The sequence below is a fragment of the Chamaea fasciata genome, unplaced genomic scaffold (genome assembly GCF_029207755.1).
Source record: "Chamaea fasciata isolate MVZ Bird 193981 ecotype frontalis unplaced genomic scaffold, bChaFas1.0.hap1 SCAF_7, whole genome shotgun sequence".
NCBI classification, from domain to species: Eukaryota; Metazoa; Chordata; class Aves; order Passeriformes; family Sylviidae; genus Chamaea; species Chamaea fasciata.
The window spans coordinates 47,454,001-47,473,501 of NW_027094092.1; the positions used below are offsets into that span (position 1 = coordinate 47,454,001).

The window sequence follows — 19,501 nt, forward strand, 5'->3', positions numbered from 1 at the left end:
CTGGACCTTATCTCTGACTCCTCCCTGCATTTCAAATGAATGCAGACAATTTTGTCCTCATAAAAGTTCATTTATTTTCACACTTTGTCCTACATATGGAAGTCTCAAGATTTGCTCAGTTTTTCATAATATATAAACAAACTGTGCCAGGAGAACCCAAGAAAATTAAAATAACCCCTCAAAATGCTTTTTACACTATTCATTCAGGCAGTTAAATTCTTCTACAGAACTCTCTTAGGCTCTATGGAGTGACGATCATGAGTGTTTTATATCAGTTCACAGAGGCTTCTTCATTGATAGGTGACTAAACCTAGTAGGTGATAGGCAAAAATAATCTTCCACTGTAGGATTGTACAGGAACAGGCACAGTCCTATCCATGCTTGTTAATTTTGATGCATAGTGGTCTATTTGAATAGTGGTCTTATATTGCTTTCTCTCCATTCAAACACAAGTCGTCTTGTACTTCTAAAGATCATATTTGTCAAAGTAACTCTTTTCAGGTTTTATTGCTTTATTTTAAAAGTGGTATCACATGAAGAAATACTGTGACTCGGAATAAGTTATTAAAAACCATACCAATCGAAGATTTGTCAGAAGAGTGTTATACTTGCCAACTAGTTTACTAAAACCCTGGTGTCAGCATAACACTGGCACCCCGTAAACAACACGCTGCTCACACCCAGGCGCATCCTTTCGGAAAGGCTTCCGTATTAAAACAGCGTCGGGATGGACGTTTCGCATTTAGACAGGACAGCAGCCCCAGGAGCCGGCCCGTGCAGCGGGCCCGGGACACTTACAGTCGGTACAGCCGAACGGGACTGTCTAGGCGCAGACCCGGCCTCCAGCGCCGCCCTCACGGCTGCTGCACCTTCGTCCGCTTCAGGGGAGGGTCATCGCCGCTCGCCGCCGCGTCCACGTTGTTTTCGTCTTCGTCTTCATCCTCCTCGTCGTCATCGTAGTCATCGTCATCCCCGCCACCACCTGCCAGAATTCGGGCGGGCGCGGGTGACCGGTGCGGGGCGCGGGCGGCACCCCGGGGCCGGCGGAGCCCGCTCGGCGCCCCCCCCGCCACTCACCGCGCGGCGCGCCGTCCGCCGCCGCCCGCTCCTCCTGCACCAGCGGCGCCAGCAGCTCCACCACCCGCTCCTGCAGCTCGCTCAGGGCCCCCCGGAGCCCGCGCAGCTGGGCGGCCTCGCCCTCCGCCGCCGCCGGGTACGGCACCCGCACCGTATGCGTCCGCCCGTCGCGGCCCCGCAGTTCGGCCACCAGATCCCGCCCCGGGCCCGGGTTTGTCTCCGCCAGGGGGTCCGCCATCTCCGCCCGCCGCTCACGTGCCCGCCCCGCCGGTCACGTGCTGGCCGCGCGGGCCGCCCCGCCCCGCGCTGACACACCGCTCATGGTCACGTGGGGCGCGCGCGATTCCGCTTCCGCTGTGGCGCCCCCTGGCGCCTCCTTGGCCCCGCGTTTCCCGCCCCGCTTCGCGCTCCTCGGCCTTCGCGGCCCGGCGATGGAGGCGGCGGCTCCGGAGGGCGCCGAGCCGGGGAGCGGCGCGGAGGAACCGGTAGTGTCCCTGGCGGAGGTGCTGGCGGAGAACGAGGAGCTGGAGAAGGAAGCGCGGGCCGTGCTGGGGGGCAGCGACCACGAGCGCTGCAGTTACTCACAGGTGGGGGCGGGGCCGAGGGCCTCAGGAGCCGGGGGCGGGGCCTGCGGCTGAGGGGCGTGACCGGGGCGTGACCCGGGGCGTGGTCGCTTCACGGGGCGGGGCCTGGGGGCGGGGCGGGGCAGCGCCCTTCCCCTCACGCCGCGGCCGGTCGGTGTCTCCGCAGGGCGCGGTGAAGAGGCAGGCGCTGTACGCCTGCAGCACCTGCACTCCGCCCGGCGCCGAGCCCGCGGGGATCTGCCTGGCCTGCAGCTACGAGTGCCACGGCACCCACCGCCTCTTCGAGCTCTACACCAAGAGGTACGGGCTGGGGGGCGGGAGCGGCCGTGTGGGATCCTGACAGCTCCCGTGGCTCCCGATAAACTGCTGGGAATTGTTAAGAATACAAAACCCAGCGTGTTCTCACTTAATGTAAAGGCTGAAACGCTACGCTTTTCTTTCCAGGAATTTCCGCTGTGACTGTGGAAATAGCAAGTTCAAAAATCTGCAGTGCAAGTTACTCCCGGTAAGTTCAGACAGGTTTCAGGCATTCAGAGTCAAAAGAACAGTCTTGGAAGAGTTTGGTGCCTTGCCTCAGCCACTGCTGACTCATGCAACGCCTCCAGTCTTCCCAGGAAGTTAAAAAAGATGGGAATATTGTGACAAGGTATAAAACTGTTAAAGGACCAAAGGAAAATGCTGGGAAGGAGAAGGAACATTTGGTCCTTGTCATCCATGAGTGCAGCAGTTCTGCATCCGTAGTCAGTGCACTTGCAGTGGCAGGTTGTGGTGTTTCTGCGCTAATACATCTCATTAGCTTTGAGCTGTTTCAGAATAACCTTTTGGGGTGCAATTTTGCAGTTGCATTAAGAAAAATTAAGGCTGTGCTGCTGTCAGAGGGACAGTTCCCTCATCTTCTTTCTGGTGGCATTAGTGCCCCAATATTTTGTCACGGGAGCCTACTGATGGGATGGTTTTTTACTGTATTAAGCTGCCTATACTTTTATACTTGGTGGGCATTTTGAACTTGTCAAGTAGCTGGTGATCTTCTGGGAAGCAGCAGCAGGATACTGCCTGGCTTGCTTGCTGTGGTCCTCCCAGGGTAACAACAGTCCAAACATCGAAACACACAGTGGTTTTGTGTATGCCTATTTTGTTTGGAGAGATTTGAAATGGATCCAGAGCTAGTCAGCGAAGTCACAGTCCAGTGATCCCTACAGGAACACCTGTGACAATTTAAACGTGTTGCCATCTTTCATGTGAGTCAATGAAATGGACCACATAGTTGTTCCTTCTGCTTCAGTTCAGTGAAAATTCAGTTGTACTGGTTAAGTGAGCTTAAGCATCTGTCCATTAATCTGTCTGATACCACAGCTGCCATTTGTTAGAAAGGTGAGCAGACTGTTTTTTCTCTTTGCTTTTGAACTGTAGCATTCCTCATGTATCCTATCTGTTGCTCAGAGTTAAGCAGAGGTGTCTGGAGACTATCTTTCTTTTTGTATAGTCAGGCTGATGAAAATAATGATGCTTTTAGGAATTAAGGAGGAACAGAAACTGTGCTTTTGCTGTCTTCTGTTTTTTACTGTATTGTCTATTGAGACTTTTTTCTCCTAGGAAAAGAGCAAGGTGAATTCAGGAAATAAATATAATGACAATTTCTATGGATTGTACTGTACCTGTAAAAGACCTTACCCTGATCCTGAAGATGAGGTAAGAAATACAAAATCTATATATAATTATATATAGGTGGTGTTTATGTTAGATACTGTGTAAAGGGTGGTCACTGAGCTGCGTTTCAAGGAAGATCCCACTTCAAGAAATCTTATGTTCCATATTGGTTGTCATGTGTTGTATAAAGTAATTACTTGATGGGGGGTAGGGTTTTTTAAAATGGTAAAGTATGTTTTTGCCTTAGACACAGTTTAGGAGGACAAGTCATCATTTGGACAAAAGGGTGCTGCAGCTCCCTGAAGTTGCAAAGTTCCTCTAGGGGACACAGCTGTCATCATCTTGAGAAATGTGGCTAGTGCAGAATAAACACATTGCACGTGTTAGGAGAGACCAGAACCTGCTTCCCCATGCCTGCAGCAATGCTCTGGCAAGGCTTCTGGGATGGGGAGAGTCTGTTCTGTCCTGTAGCACTAGCTACAGTCCTTGATGCTGGCCAGAGCACTTTTTTGTCTCTGAAATACTAAAACACAGCACTGGATTTGTATGTGCCTGCTGTTGTTTGCAGTCACAGAAATCAGGTGTTTTAAAGAACAGGGAAGGCACAAGTCTTTCAAATATAAAAAAAAGCATTTTATAAGCTCCCCTCTCTGAAGTTCAGAGACAGCTAAAAACATTTCTGAAGAAATCATTAACAGTTGTTTCAAAACAGAGCACTTCAAACTGTCCTGTATGGTGACCAGTTACGTTTGGTTTTGGCATCTTTCACAGACCTGATGACAGTGTGAATATCAGTATCTTTCTTCTGCTGAGATGTCTGTTCATGCATTTCTGCTTAGAGGAAGAAGGATACCAGTAGTGTATTAACTTTTATCAGCTTTCTGTGAGAAAGTCTTGCCCTGCTGGGAAGACTGGTTTTGTAGTAATAAATGGGATTTCCACAGCCTCGGTCATACGAGAGATGAAGTGTGCTGCTGAGCCTGAGGGCAGCAAACTAACTAACAAAGCACAAACTACTTATTAATGGCAGCTCCCTGTGAGGGGTGAAGAGGGAAATGCAATTCAGCTGAGCAGGATTTGCATGATACTGCAGTTTGAGACTTGTGGAAGATTCTGGAGGCTGCTTTTAATCCTAATAATATGGTTGTTCATCTAGATTCCAGATGAGATGATTCAATGCATAGTTTGTGAAGACTGGTTCCATGGAAGGGTAAGGAGACTATAAACAGCAGAACTGCCATTTGCACAGGAACAAGTTGGTGTTGGTTAGGTTTTATGGTAATTCTTACTTAGGAAGTGTGCTGTAGTTCTCAAAAGAGATTATTACATGACTACCAAGGCATTTGTTTTCAGCTTATGCAAAGGGGCATTGAAGGTGCTGTCCACTCCAGTTGAAAAATACTGGGAAGAGTCCTACCTTTTTGAAGGTTACCACTGCAGAATAAAGTAATAACTATAACTGTCTCTTTAATTAGAAAACTCAAATCAGTATGGTTGGTGAGGAAAAGATTCTTACTGAGGCACATCATTATCAACTACCTGAATAGTTCTTCCTTCAAAAGAATGCCTTTTAAACTCTTAATTCCTTTTAGTAGCAAGGAACAGACTCTGCTGTTCATTCTTGATTTCAAACTTTGGGGAAGTCTTTTGGAAGCAGCCAAGCACTGTAGTGAGTGCCCTACTTTATGGCTAAGCATTAAGGATTCAGCCTCTTGTGCCTTGAAGGGCATAAGTGAAAGTCTGTGTTTGAAGCTGCAGGATTAAAGAGTGGGAAAAAAGATGATTGTCTTCAATTATGGGTTCTTCTAGATAAATTCTTTTGTATTAACTGTATGAATGAAGAGTGTTGTGCTGCATACTATGAGCTTTGCAGAAATGCTTTTTCAGAAGAAAGCCACTAAGTGCTTTTAATTGCCCAAATAGTTCTCATCAATTTATGGACAGGTTTGGGACTTAATTCTTCTCAAGTTCAGGATGTGATCAGTATGGATGCTTCACTACTGTGTGCTTGCTTCTTTCTGGCAGCATCTTGGTGCAGTTCCCCCTGAAAGTGGAGACTTCCATGAAATGGTGTGCCAGGCCTGCATGAAACGTTGCCATTTCCTGTGGGCTTATGCACCACAATTAGCAGGTAAAGAAAGTTAAGAAATCTGAGGCAGTGTTTTGTGAGCATGTATTTCTCATTCATGGTTGGTTAATAATGTAATACTGGTTTTAAGTGGTTGGAAAAATGATACTGATTAATTATATTGGACAATCACCTTCAGCAGTGGAACATGTGGGGTGGCAGTAACTTGTGTAGAAAACACCCAGTTTTCAGTCTTAATTCTGTGCTGCTTGCTTTTAGTTACTTTATCAAAGATGTTTAGCACAAAATAGATGTAGAATTAATACTTGACTCAAGGAACCTAATTTCTAAACTGGATCAAAGAACTGAAGAGCCATCCTAAGGGAAACAGTGAGACAAACAGTTCTTACAGATGCTTTGAGCAGCAAAGAGCGAATGATAGTGACCTGAAATTACTATGTTTAATGTTAATCTGAGATGGGCTGGGGCTGTGCTCAGGACGCACATTCCCTGTGGTCACACCAGGCCTCTCTCAGCTCTGTGGACTTAAAAGGATAGATGACTTGATTTTCTGTGGAAATGGCTAGTTTCTCGTTGTCTCCTAAAAATACTGCTTGTATCAGCTGCTGATAGATCTCTTATGTGCACAAAATTTCAATGGTATTTTCAAGGATGGCTACCTGGAGTTCTTTTCCTTCTAATGTAAATAGTACAGAATAGGGTGTTTGATCTGTTTTTGGTTTTCCTCCTAACCAGCTTTGTTAGAGGGCACATACTTGAATTGGCATCAAAACAGAAACTTGTTTTAAGCAAACAAGAGATTTGTGTATTTAATCTGTGGTGATGTTTTTGAGGTGTGTTTGGAGAAAATGAAAAACTCTGACACAGTCAGCAAAAAAGCACGTGACAGTTACTGAAACTGTGATAGCTAGCAAGGGGTGTCAAGAAGGACAAGCATCTTAGTAAAGAACTCTCAAATTGTAATACCCTCTTCCCTCCCCTAGGACTTAGTTTTTGGGAAGCAGATTGTTTTAGAATAGGAAAAGCAGAGAGAACGTCTGTAGTGAACTGTACTTCTGGCACACCATTTTTATTTGTGGGTATGTATCTTCCAGTTCCTCCTTTGACCAAAGCAAACTCCCTTGAAGATGAAGGGATTGTCCTGAAGGTAGAGGAAAGTGAAGAGCAGAAGAAAGAAATAAGAAAGGAAAGTGGAGTGGAACACCATGACACAAAGGAGGAAAAGCAATCGGAACAATTTAATGAACCATCCACTAGCTCTGGGTCTGCCTGTCCTGAGGTAAAATGTACCTTCTTTTCTGACCTGCGCATCTTCACACTGCTGATAGTTGAAGTGAAGCCCACCTTGCTCTGTACAGGCTCAGGGAAGGGGTGCTGTGTTCAGTCTGTTCCCATGTTCCTCTTCAGTCACTGACCCTTCAGACACCTGCAGTCTCTGTGGAGCACAGTGTAGGCTGTGGAACAGGGCTGTAAGAGGTGTAACGTCTGTTTGCAGATGGGATACGTCTGTCCCTTCTTCTCAGCCACCTGACCAGTACACTGAGGTGACTTCTGTTGGTTCTAGTATGTGGTATAGCTGCACTTGCATGATGGTCCAGCACTGAGTTCTTAAATGCTTACAGTTATTGCAGTAATTTCTGCAGAAATTTCCCATGGAACTTGCTGAAACCACATCAGAATTCTCACGTGGATGGTAATATAGGTTATTTATAAAAATAAATGTTGGAGACAAAAGAAAATTCTTGCCTAAGGGAAAGGACATGCCAAAAAGAATAGGGTCTCTTTGAAGTGACATTATAGAGTGCTGAACACTCTTCATTTTAATTCAGGTAGTTACTAAGAGCGAGGAGCCAGTCTGCAAGCTGAAAGAGCTCCAAAGCAAGCCATTGGTAAAAAAAGATACTGCCACCTTTTGGCCATCGAACTGGAGGAGCAAATTATGCACTTGTGAAGACTGTTTGGTATGTATGTTCTCTTCATTACCATCACAGATGTGGGAGAGGCAGGGAGGAGCTCCCAGACAGTCACTGATGAGAAGCTTTAGGTAAAATCTGTGTAAATATTCTTAATGCTGAAACCTCCCTTCACTCCACACAAAGATTCACACTGAATCCTGTGGAATTAATATAGCATGAAAGGGCTTGTAAATGTTTGTCTTTTCTTTGCTGCTTAAATCCAGTTGTTTGGAAGTTGTTATGAGGAGACTCTGAAATACTGGATACAGATTTACTCTATTATTTTTATTGTTGCTGTTTGTGATGCAGAACACAACAAGGATTGGGGGAGAGCACCTCCCTCTGAGAAGTTTTGTCAGATAAAAGTAAATTTACTTTATTCTCCAGAAAATGTATTCTGAGCTTGAAGTCCAGTTCCTGACAGACGAATGTGACACTGTCTTGGCTTATGAAAATAAGGGTACCAGTGACCAAGAGACAGAGAGGAGAGATCCTTTAATGGACACCCTTAACAGCATGAACAGAGTCCAGCAAGTGGAACTCATCTGTGGTAAATACAACTTCATTTTTAGAATCTGCCCTAGCACACTTTACCTGAACAGTTTTCCACAAGAGATTGATATCAGGCCTTGCAGTGTAGTGTGAAACAATTTTGAAGTAGCATGCAGACAACTGTATGACAGGTTGCACACCTCATTCAGGATTGGTCCTCTCTGGCCCATCACTACAACTTAATTTACAGTGAGACACTAGATGGTGTGTGAACTTTCACCCTGTTTAACATCTTAGACACTGTAATGATAGTGATTTATTGTATTGTGAATATTTAAGCATTAATTTGAACTTCTGCTGTCTGGCTGATTTATCTTACCCCGTTCTGTTGTTTGGCAACCTCCTGTTGGCTGGGGAGTGGCAGCCAGGTGTCCCCTGTAGCTCTGCTGCAGAGCACAGTGACAAGGCAGTGCTGAGGTGTTTTGTTCGTGGAGCTGCTTCTCTCTTCCAGTCAGGGCTCTGCGCTCTGGAGAGGACAGTCCCAAGTTACAGGCTGGGCCTTTCCACCACGACCACACACGCTTTTGCATGGTGAAGCTGGGAGCAGGGGCAGTCTTTCAGTTAATTGTACTGATTCACTCACTGATCTCTATACCCTTCTCTGAAATCAGCCCAAACAGACACACTACATAGGGTAGTCTCATAAATTATTAGGGTTCTCATGTTTATGTTACTATTATTATTATTATTATTTATAATCTAATTCAAAGCTAGATTTGTCTGAAGTAAACCTAAGAAATGACAAGTAGAACAAGTTGTGTTCTTGAGCCAGTGTTAAACTGAAACTAGGTATCTTACTGTTTTTGTTTTCTTTGCCTTTGCTTTGCTGTCCAGAATACAATGATTTAAAAACAGAACTGACTGACTATCTCAGGAGGTTTGCAGATGAGGGAACGGTAAGGTGCAACTTCCAGAATTTTTTTGCCAGAAAATGTGTTTTAAAGAACTGTCGAGGGCTGGGTGGTGAATACCATGATGTTTTGTTGTAATGTTTTTTCTTGTCTCTTGGAATTGCTGCTACTGCAGTAGAAATCAGAAATCCCTTATTTCATTCAAGTTTAGCAATTCCTTAATGACATTGTTGAGAGATAATGGGAACTTTACAGAAATCTGTCTGCAAGGTTCTGAGAGCTGTTCTTACATTTAAATCAAAGTTCTGTTGCTCTAGGTAAGATATTCAGGAAGAAAAGCTCTTAAATTTTCTGGTTTTCTTAGATTGAATCTAAGCCCTTAGAAGAGTAAGGACTGATTATGATTGTCAGTCTTGTCAGTTGTTTTCCTGAAGTAATTTGCATGCTGCTATTAAGTAACACGTGTAATTTTTTTTTGGCTGACTTGCTGTATTGCCATTCTTAGTTACATTGGAATGACCCTGAAGTGAGCTAGTGAAAATCTTGCTTTGTGTTAAATTTTCTCATGGTAAGAGCAAGAGGTCAAAGTCATTAAAGTACCATTGGGAACTTTGCTCCATGTGTTTGTTCTGCCTTTGGGGAACTCGTTTCTCTGTTTGTATTATCTGCAATAGAATTTGGGCATTAATCCTCTCCGTCGGGTGCAACAGGAAAGCTGTACCAGAGAAATTCCAGGGTATTTGCTTTTCTGTGCTTTGTGTATTATGTGTGGAGATAAAACAGGATCCTTTAATTAAGCTCTGAACCACAACTTGGGTTTCATACTGCTTCTCCTAGGTGGTTAAAAGAGAAGACATTCAGCACTTCTTTGAAGAATTTCAGTCTCGGAAAAGGCGACGGACTAACAGGATGCAGTACTACTGTAGTTAGACTGAGAGGCTTTGGATCTGAAAGGACAACTGGCAAAGCGATGTTCACTGGCAAACAGAAAAGGCATCTTCCGTTTTTGGCTTCTCATCAAACTCCAGCTCTCCAAGAAACATCATCATTTTGTCTTATACTACCTTCATTTGTAGCACCTAAAATCTGCTCTTAACAAATCCTTACACTGCATTAGAGGGATTTCAGTACTGATCGACTGCATTCCCGTGAAAGCCGGCCTTGTCTCCAGGGGAGGAGGGCAGTTACCGGAGCAGTGTGTCCTGCTGCTTCCCGGTCGCCTCTCCCCTGGTTACGGCCGGGACCCGGAGCCGTGGCCGTGCTAAACCCGCCCGGGCTCCGCCCTGCCCTGCCCTCGGCGGCAGGGAACGTGCTCCCGGCTTTCCTGCTGGAATGGCTCTATCTCCACACTTGGGGCCGTAGCGATTCTGGTGAGGGCCCCAGCACCAAGGAGCTGTTCCTGCCCTCGGGGGCTGGGGCGGGCCTGGCTGTGGCTGAACCCAGCCCTGCTGCTGCCCGCTCCCGCTGGGGAAGCACTCCCCGGGCTGCTCACAAATGGGAAAGCAGAGCTTAGGCTTAATGCAACAGTGTTCCAGCTGGTTTTGTGCATTAAAATAACTTACTTCTACTATTGGACAGGGATGGTTTCCGTGGTAAAAAAAGTTGTCAGATTATCTTATTTCACTCATCGGAACATAAACAGTAGCTAGGAGGAGGTACTAAATCACAAACTAAGCGGGGGGGGAGGGGGGGTTTGTTAAATGCTTTGATTTTAAAAACTAGCCTACATCAAATTCTTCTACTTAATAAATGTTGCTGAAAACACTGCAGTATCCCAGTACTTTGCTACAGTATGGAATGTTCTTTTTATAACCACTGTGATAATCATGGGACAGGAGCTGTTTCACTGACGTTTAAGACTACACTTAGCTGCAATTAGAAATTAAGATTTTGTAAGTTTGGAGCCTAATGGAGTTAGACCCCAAAACATACATTAAAAGTCTAGTTTATGAGTATTTCTATATCATGGGGTATTATTCTGCATCCATGTTAATGGTTTTTGAAAAGCAAATGTAGACTTCTCTCATTCTCACTATTAACTGTTTCTCACTGCTTTGTTTACAAACAGTAGTTTAGCATAGATGCTCAGCTGAGCAGTTTTCATACAACATAGAATATTCTGAGTTGGAAGGGACCCATCAGGCTCATCACATCCAACTCCTGGCCCTGCACAGGACACCCCAAGCGTCACACCATGTGCCTGAAAGCATTGTCCAAACACTTCGTGGACTCTGTCAGGCTTGGGGCTGTGACACTTCCCTGAGGAGCCTGTTCAGTGCCCAACCTCCCTCTGGGTGAAAAAACCTTTTCCTGATATCCAGCCTAAACTGCCCCTGGCACAACTTCAGACCATTCCCTCACTCCTGTCACTGGGCACCACAGAGAAGAATCAGTGCCTGTTCCTCCTCTTCCGCTCTCAGGAAGTTGTAACTGCAGTGGGTCTCCCCTCAGTCTCCTCCAGGCTGAACAGACCAAGTGACCTCAGCTGCTCCTCATACGGCTTCCCCTAAAGGCTCTTCGAGGTCCTCCTGGCCCTCCTTTGGACACCAACAGCTTTGTATGTATTTTATATTGTGGAGCCCAAAACTGCCCCCAGCACTCGAGGCGAGGTGCAGAGTGGGACAATCCCCTCCCTTTCCCGGCTGGCAGTGCTGGGCTGGATGCCCCCAGGCCATGGGGGGCCCTCCTGGCTGCCAGGACACTGCTGACTCATGCTCAGTGTCTCACCGACCCCCAGGGCCCTTTCCTAGTTGCTTTTAAATTGAACTCTGGGTATTGTACATGCTCTTTTTTTTGGTAGCAACTGTTATGGGAGCTGTAACTGCACATCTAACTACAGTATAAAAAAATTAAAAGAACTGTTCACTGTGTACTGTCTTGTTTCCTCTCAGTGCTGCTGCAGTGTTTTGTTTCCATCCACGATCCAGGCAGACACGGAACCCAGTGGTGACTGTTAGCCAAGGTGTACAGTGGGGACTAGTCAAGCCCAGGATTCCCAGACCTTTGTTTCTACCTGACCCAGGTGTGAAAGAGCCTGCTGGCAAGTACAGTTTAGAGCAGGACAGGCTCATGATTTCTCTGTGTTGCAGTTTCTATGATTCACTGAAGGAGTGGGGGAGAGGGCACCCAAAGGCAATTGTGTCTTCCACAGGAAATAAGCAGTGAAAGGGCCCAGTGATCACAGAAATGCTTTATGGCCCAGAGCCAGCCTTGCTGTGTTTGAGAAAATACAGCAGTGATAGAAGGAGCGAGCTCAAATGTGGAATTCCTGTGCCTCCAGGTGCAGAGCACAGGGTCAGAAGTGACCACGCACACTCCATTCCTGGCATCACCCCGTACTGAAGCAGGCTCCACTGGAAGGCACGCAGCTCCAACAGTCCCTCTTTCCAATGCTGAAAGCCTCCCCTGAGCAGAGACATCAGGCATCCTCTCCTCAGAGGTTGGCAGGCTTAGAAGCACCCTTACAAAGTGACAGAAAGCCTGTAACAAAAAAATGTTAAAATCGTCTAATTTAGGAAGCTCCTGGAACTCGTCTTCCGGGGTGTGGGAGTGAGGGTGTCAGTAATTAACATGCAGGACCACACAGTTCTCCCTCTCCTCACCCACCTGTGCTCGGGGTCAGCGTGTAACTCGCAGTATTTTGCTCTCATACGTCAGAGTGAGAGCAGGCAAGTGGCCAGATGACACTTGTGAACTTTAGTCACTGCTCTGAAGCAGTGAGGCACTTGTTTCTGAGACAGAGATGCAGTGAATAGTCAGCTGGAAGAGTCGGCAGGGAAACTGCAGCCTAGGAATGCTGGGTACTGAACACATCTGTCCAGCTGCTCCGATGAGAAAATGAACACACACTTCCTGGCAGCCAGAGCTGCGCCCCAAGGCCCAGCTCTGGGCAGCCCTGTTGCCTTTCACAAGGCACGGCCTCAGTCACTTAGGCTCTAGCCAGAACTCACAGAACTACTTTACCAAAATACTTTTCATTTTTAACTGCCTGAGCAGAGTGACTGATCTCAAATCCCTCTTTCACAATGGTTTATATCACGTCTTTGGTGTTCACAGCATTACTGTGCACCTTTTTTCCCAAAAGCCTTTAGACCTGGAGGGTGCCTTTCTGTTTGTATTGCTGGGCTCCTTTCCCCGGCCCTGGCCCCTGCAGTCTGGGGTGAGCAGGGCAGGGTGGTGGGTGCAGCCAGGCAGCAGCAGCTCAGGGGAAGCAGCCACACAACCACATTCTATACAAGCCATTTATTTGAAATGCCAACTATACGTAGGATAAAGTCAGTGTTACATGCTTCTCAGCAACAGTAGAAAAATAGAACCAGTGAAAACCTTTTTACAACTGTAATGGTACTCAAAAGAGAAATGTATTGTTTTACAATGCATCACACAAGACTAGAATTCAAGTTTGGAGGTACCTAAATAAAAATACTATTTTTTTTTAAAAAAACCACTATGTACAATTGAAGCGTAAACAAGTTTTACAAAGTACTGGTTATGCAGGTTGTAGAAAAAACACTTGCATAGGACATGAAGTCAGTTTAAGAAAGTTTTCTGAGCCTTTAGCATTGAAGGCACTTGACTTTATACCAGTAACAACACAAGGACAAGAAACAAATCCTTAACACTGCCAAGGGCAGGGCTGCCTTCTGGCAGTACAGGTAAATACAGAAACCCCAAATGCGGTTTTACAAGTTTCCCTCTAGGCTGTTCCCTACATCCAGCAGGGCTCAGCACCACCTCTACCACAGAAGCATAGAATTATTAGAACAGTGCCTCAAACAGCATTAGTGTTCTTTCAAAAAAAAAAAAAAAAAAAAAAGAAAAACCAACAAAAAAAACCCCCCAAAAAACAACCAAAACAACCAAACCAAAAACCCACACAAAACACCCAACCCCCCTATGCCCTCCCCCTTCCCAAACCCAAGAAACCCCTAAAGACGTACATTTGGGACATTCTGGGACCAAAACCCAAGGCCTACGAGTACAGGCGGCCACAGTCTTAATTTTCATAAGTGAAAATCCTGAAGAACAGGAAAATACAACATGAAACTGCCAATCAACACAGCAGTTACTAACACACAACTACAATAATTCCATGGAACAACAAAACATTTCAAAGGAAGAATGTGTTTTAGGAATTAGGTTTAGAATTCATCCATATATTAAGGAAAAGAGGACTTGGGTTTGGGGAAAGGGGAATAAGACCTTTTTGCATGTCGCTCACTAAATGCAAGTCTGAGCTCTTTCTTTAATAGAACAAGGAGCATGAGTGTTCCTCATTCAAAAAACCTCAATGTTTATACCTCTATCCTCAAGCAAAATAGTCAATAATCTGTCATCTCCATCTAATTTATAGGAGGAAAAGGTGTCAATTTCCAGCCTAATCAGAAAGTGCTTCATGTAAACAAGGAGCTTCTGCACCAAAGTTTCAGTAGACAGAGAACAAGGAGTAGCAGGTAGCACAGGTACATGTGGCATGTAGTGAGTGAGATGTAGGATGAACACTGGCTTCTGAACAATGCTGCCATGAAAAATGGTCTCGCTCCTCTGCACATCCCAAGTTGGAAATCCTGCTCTGGAGCACAAAAATAAAGCTCCAGTAATTCAAGAAATCCTTTTCCACTTCAAACCAGCTCCCATTAGCTGCCATCTTCTTCTCAATTCAAAACATGCAAGTGAAAACACAGATTGTCTACATGGCCTGATTGTCTTTGTGGCATCTAAAGGACTTGTCTTTCATTCTGTATCTACTTTTAAACACTTTATTAATTCATTCTTCTTTTAATACTGCTCAGTTCCTGAGGCTTTAGAAACAATTTTGTATTCTAAATGGCAGACATGTCCTCCCCAGAGGCATTTCTCACCAGCTTATTCCAAAGCCAAAGCATTTCATGATTTCCCTCAAACCATAACCTCAAGATTTCTCATCTTCATCAGCCACACCCCTCCCCTAAATTTCAAGCTTTAAAGTTCCGTCTGCAGATCTCAGTCCCACCTCTGCCTAAGTACACAGTGCCACATCAAACTATGATAATTAAAATAGTTTTCCTGAAGTACATCTATCAGTTTTAGGCAAAAATATCGAGAATAATAACTTTTCTGAGGACAGCCGTAATTTTTTAGCAGTTAAGCTGCCAAGACACACGATGCAAGTCCAGGGAGTTTCGGGGTTCTTGTGTGGGCTGAAAGTTACTGGTTGCAGTGAGCTGGTCTCATGCTGGTGAGGATGAGACCCTCGTGTGCGGTTAGAGCTACATAGTCACACAGCACTGTGCTCACATCTTCAGAAGAAACCCAACCAGCCTCAGCCCCTTAACCTGCAGCAGCACCATCCCCCCACTGACAACTTCTTGCATTTAACAATGTTCTACACCACAGTCCCATGGAAATCCCACAGATGGGTGATGAAGTCAGGACCACCCAGTGCCTTGACTGTGGGTAACAAAAAAAAGCTGACAGAGGAAAAAAAAAAAATCTCCTCTCACCCACAAGACACATCACCTGCAGAGTTTAGGCAAGTTTCTGCTCCAGTCCTACACCATGCTTTCCATGGCTGCATCTCAAAAGGAGCACCTCCAGAACTACCACAGATGCAGGTCTCTAGATGTGTCTGCAGGACACACAGGGTTTATTGGTTCCAAGACCCATATCTTCCTTTACCTAGAAGCTATTTGGTAGCTTGGAAATGCAGTATTCAATATATTTCAGTAACACTGTATTGTTACCAGGCCCTTCATACTTTAATGAAACACATTAGGTAAGAATCTGCCATCAACTAAAACCACAAGTAAAGTTGCAGCAAGATTTCTGTTAAACAGTATTAAGCACTTTGAGCTGCAGGAAACAATTCAACCTAACCTTAAAGCAGTCCTTAGGTCACACCTGGGACTATAGTTTTCTGCTACAGGGAAACTCATTAGAGAAACTGCATTTAACCCCCCCCAAACAGGACTTTACCAGCAATCACTACTCTGCAGTTGCATCAGATCCCAATCCTGAATGCAATGAATTTGTTGTTAAAACTGCAATAAAGTGAATATCAAGGATGTACTTCATAACTGTAACCCTTCCCCTGGGGCTGAACTCTGCCCCAGTGGCAGGAGCCAGCCCAGATCAGCATCCTTCCCTCCTCACATCCCGTTAACAGGGGAATCTCATTTCTCTGCTTTCAAAAAGCAAATTAGGCAATGGAGATGTAATTTAAGAGTGCCAAAGCTTCGTGATGCTGAAGCAGTGACTCTACTCTTGGATTCTGCTCACAGAACAGCTGCACCCGTGGGGTCAGGTAAGGAACACTGCACGATGTCACTGAGAGTGAAGCCCTTTTGTAAGCACAGGCAGGAGAAAGCAAGGCCATGGGCTGTCACCCCGGCACCGCCAGGGAGGGGAACCCTCCCACGTCTTCAGGCAACAGCAAAGGTTCTATGCCTCGTCTTCCTGACACTCCAGTTAGCAGGAATCTGCTCATCTGGTCTTTGCTTACCCAAGGATGAGCAGCTGGAAGAACGAGCAATTACTGTAAATTTTACAGTATTTCTAAATGGGCAAATCAGCAATTCTAGTCTGTCCAGTAAGTGCTTCCTGCTTCCAGGTGATCATGAATCTTCCATGGTCACAGCTGAAACAGAAGTAAACAGACTCAAACTGTCATATTCCAGTGAATTTCACAGGAATTTGGGTTCCTAAATATCTCTCTGGATTCTTAAAACCCCAAATATAATTCTTGAAGTGGGTTTGCTATGTATATAAAGATAAGACCAGCTGCCAGAACTTTTCAAACAAAATATTAGATTGGATTCTTGCCATAGTCATAAAAATCAGGAAGATTTCAATCTAAACAAAAAAAAAAAATCCAACTGAAAATGTAGGTTTTTTGATGTGCTGTTCTTTGGAATTCCTATAATTAAAAAATAAAACACATTGTTATTATCTCATAAGAAAATACATTTCATAATGTGCAACCCAATGCACATAGGGAATCGGCATGTGAAAGGGTAAATGCAAAAGTATGAAAATACAGTCCTTTAAATGTGACAATAAAGTTTAACATATTAGTACAAAACTAATACACTAAAATAGATGTACAGGTGCAAAAGGCTACCAGGTTGTAGAAAAAAGGTACCAGTTTCTGTTTTTTTTAAAAGGCTTAATTAAATCTGCTCAAAAAAAAAAAAAAAAAAAAAAGGCGACAAAATAAACCCAGAAGCAGCTTTAAAACCAAACTGATAACATGCTGTCTCTAATAAAGCAATGTATGTACAAAAGAAGTGAGCAAAGCTGAATTTTTCTGCTGGCATGAAAGAATTTCTCTGATAGAAGTCAGGCCAAAAGTTGCAAGGAATGGGATGTTTACAACTCTTAGGCACAGAGAAATACTGGAGGTTGCTTTCATAGGGCAGATTTTTTGTACAGGAAGTCTGGTTTGTTTGGAGACCTCCTTCCTCTGCTTACTCCATCTTCCCTTTCCAAATCTGCATTTCTCTGTGCTCCATGTTCCAATGGCTCATCATCTGCCAGTCTCCTACCGGGTCTCTCTTCTGGCACGTCAGAGTTGTATGCAGAGAGTGAAGGTCTGTTGGAGGTTAGCCCATAGGTTAAATCCGTTTCCATTTTTGTTCTCCCCCTGACGTGAACAGGGCCGTTCCCAGCATTTTCCTGGGTAGCCAGTGCCAAGTCCAGTCGCTGAGGAGGTTGTTCTAAGACATCGAGGTGTATTGGCTCATTCTTTTGCCTGTGTTGATGCCCATCTTGTGAGAGCAGGTATTCTCTCCTAGAATCCTCTTGCTTTTTAGGAGATATCTGGGAAGGTAGATAGGCTGACTTTAAGCCACTTGGTGATGCCTTATTGTGGCTGTACAAATCTGGGCCAAAATAAACGCCTTGTGAAGGCAAAGGACTGTGCCTGTTGGGTGCTGGAGTAGAGGGTCTGCATGCAGCATTAGAGAAGTCATAGAAGTCAGGATATTCCTGCGGATTTTCTCGAGCATCTACTTTTTGCTCTATTGCATGTTTTTTCCTAGAAGTAGGCATGTGTCTGTTCTGAATACATGAAATGTGCTGGGGTGGGCCAGGCCCTACCTCCGTAACCGCCTGGCTTAGCTCCGTGTCCACCGTGAGCTCTGGTAATCTTCTGTCTTTCAAAGACATTGCTGACACACCCATCGCGATGTCTGGCATCAGTTCATTTAGCAAGGGCTGAGTACACTGGAAAAGAAAAGAAATTGGTCCATGGAAACAAAGACAAGAACTAAACACAAACTGTATTTAGGATGGTTTTTGTGATTCAAAATGGCATTTTCTTAATCTACTTTCGTCTTGCCAACTTCAGCCTGCAAGTTTCCTGCACTGTTTAAAGAACATATCTATCCACCAACCTTCACCTTCCTGCTTCTTTCCTTCATGAAGCTCTTGTGTCACTATCACAGCTCCTCTTCAGTGCATCTTGCCTTTACAAGGCAAGTAGAAGAACATGCAGTAAAAGACACTGTACTGCTGAACTTCTTAAAGGCAGGCCTGCTTTAAGCCACTTACAATTATCAAACCAAACAAGGTACTCGGTGCAGAGCCTAACAAATGGTTTTGTCCCTGCACTGGAACAGCCCACAGTTCCAGTGCAGGGAAGACACAACACACATGTCATCACTATAGACACAACTCTTCTGCTTGCATTTCCCATTTTAAAGTAAGTAAACTGCAGACACATGTGTGCAGGACAGCCTCAGGGCATGGGGGAGCATCAGCTACAGGGCTCACTAGAACCACAGAGTACGTGGAAGCTGTTGCACAGCCGCCTTCTCACCTACCCCATGCTTGTCTCAGTGCAGAACTGCTCACGTTACAGCCTTCCAGGCAGAAGAGTGAGAATTTCTACTTACGTTTATCATTTCTCATGAAAGCAACTTTAGCAATCATTGATTAATAGTAACTCACAAATTGCAGAAAGAATACAGAACAAAAATATCATCTATATGAAGCCTATGCTCCCCCTTGCATTACTTATGGACATGTTCTAGCAGAAATATTTCTGATATTAAAAAGTTTACTATATAGTTTCCTTAGGGAAGTCCGTATTGATCAAAGGAGAGTGATATGCTATGAATCCTAGCTTTGACCAAACAATGACACATTTCTAATATGAAGTTATATATTTTATTTTAAAATAGAAAAAGAAATGCAATATATTTAAGACAACTGCTAATGGGAAGAAAATCCATTTTTCCAATCAGAACTCAAGGATCAAACCTGCATCTAATGTGCCAAAGCTATGCACTGACTTTTTTTTTCACTGTAGAAATAAATTACTGGATTCTTCATTCAGCACTTCCTGTATTTCACAAAGCCATGTCTTTACTGAATATCTTATTTCATTGTCCATTGCTTTTATCTCATCATATTGTTGTTCAGCAACTATAATGACTGCTTTTAAATGCTGTAACAAATCCCTTTGTATCAGCAATTACCAATTTCTGCTCGCCAATTCCTTTTCAAATACTTCTCAGCTGTCAAGCTTTCATACTCTTCACACATGTATAAAGGCAACCCATTTACTTCAGACTACTGACCTGTGAATAGCAAAAATATCCCCACTACTTCTACCTGTGAATTACAGTGTGCAGTCCACTACTGAAGTTGACTTACGCTTTGTTTCAGTGTAGAGCAAACCACATTTGCCACACAAGGGGCGGCTGAGGGCACTGTTCAGCCTAGAGGCAGATACAACTTCCTGAGAGGGGAAGAGGAGGGGCAGGC

General features: G+C 44.7%; 2 protein-coding genes across 3 annotated transcripts in view; one reads left to right on the plus strand and one right to left on the minus strand.

The window, feature by feature from the left end:
- The first annotated feature begins 1,397 nt into the window (after positions 1-1,397).
- UBR7 (ubiquitin protein ligase E3 component n-recognin 7) lies at positions 1,398-11,598 on the plus strand. Its single transcript, XM_066188701.1, has 11 exons — positions 1,398-1,664; positions 1,828-1,961; positions 2,106-2,166; positions 3,255-3,350; positions 4,465-4,518; positions 5,334-5,439; positions 6,492-6,676; positions 7,227-7,358; positions 7,740-7,902; positions 8,739-8,800; positions 9,593-11,598. Exons 1-11 carry the CDS (start codon positions 1,398-1,400, stop codon positions 9,683-9,685), a joined length of 1,353 nt encoding a protein of 450 aa, XP_066044798.1. The 3' UTR covers positions 9,686-11,598.
- Positions 11,599-12,982: 1,384 nt separating this feature from the next.
- BTBD7 (BTB domain containing 7) overlaps positions 12,983-19,501 on the minus strand; it is a 51,800-nt gene continuing 45,281 nt past the window's right edge. For both annotated transcript variants that reach the window (XM_066188710.1, XM_066188709.1), the window contains one exon: positions 12,983-17,956. In XM_066188710.1, the coding sequence (XP_066044807.1) occupies positions 17,141-17,956 (816 nt within the window). In that variant the 3' untranslated portion in view covers positions 12,983-17,140. The remainder of the gene's footprint in view (positions 17,957-19,501) is intronic.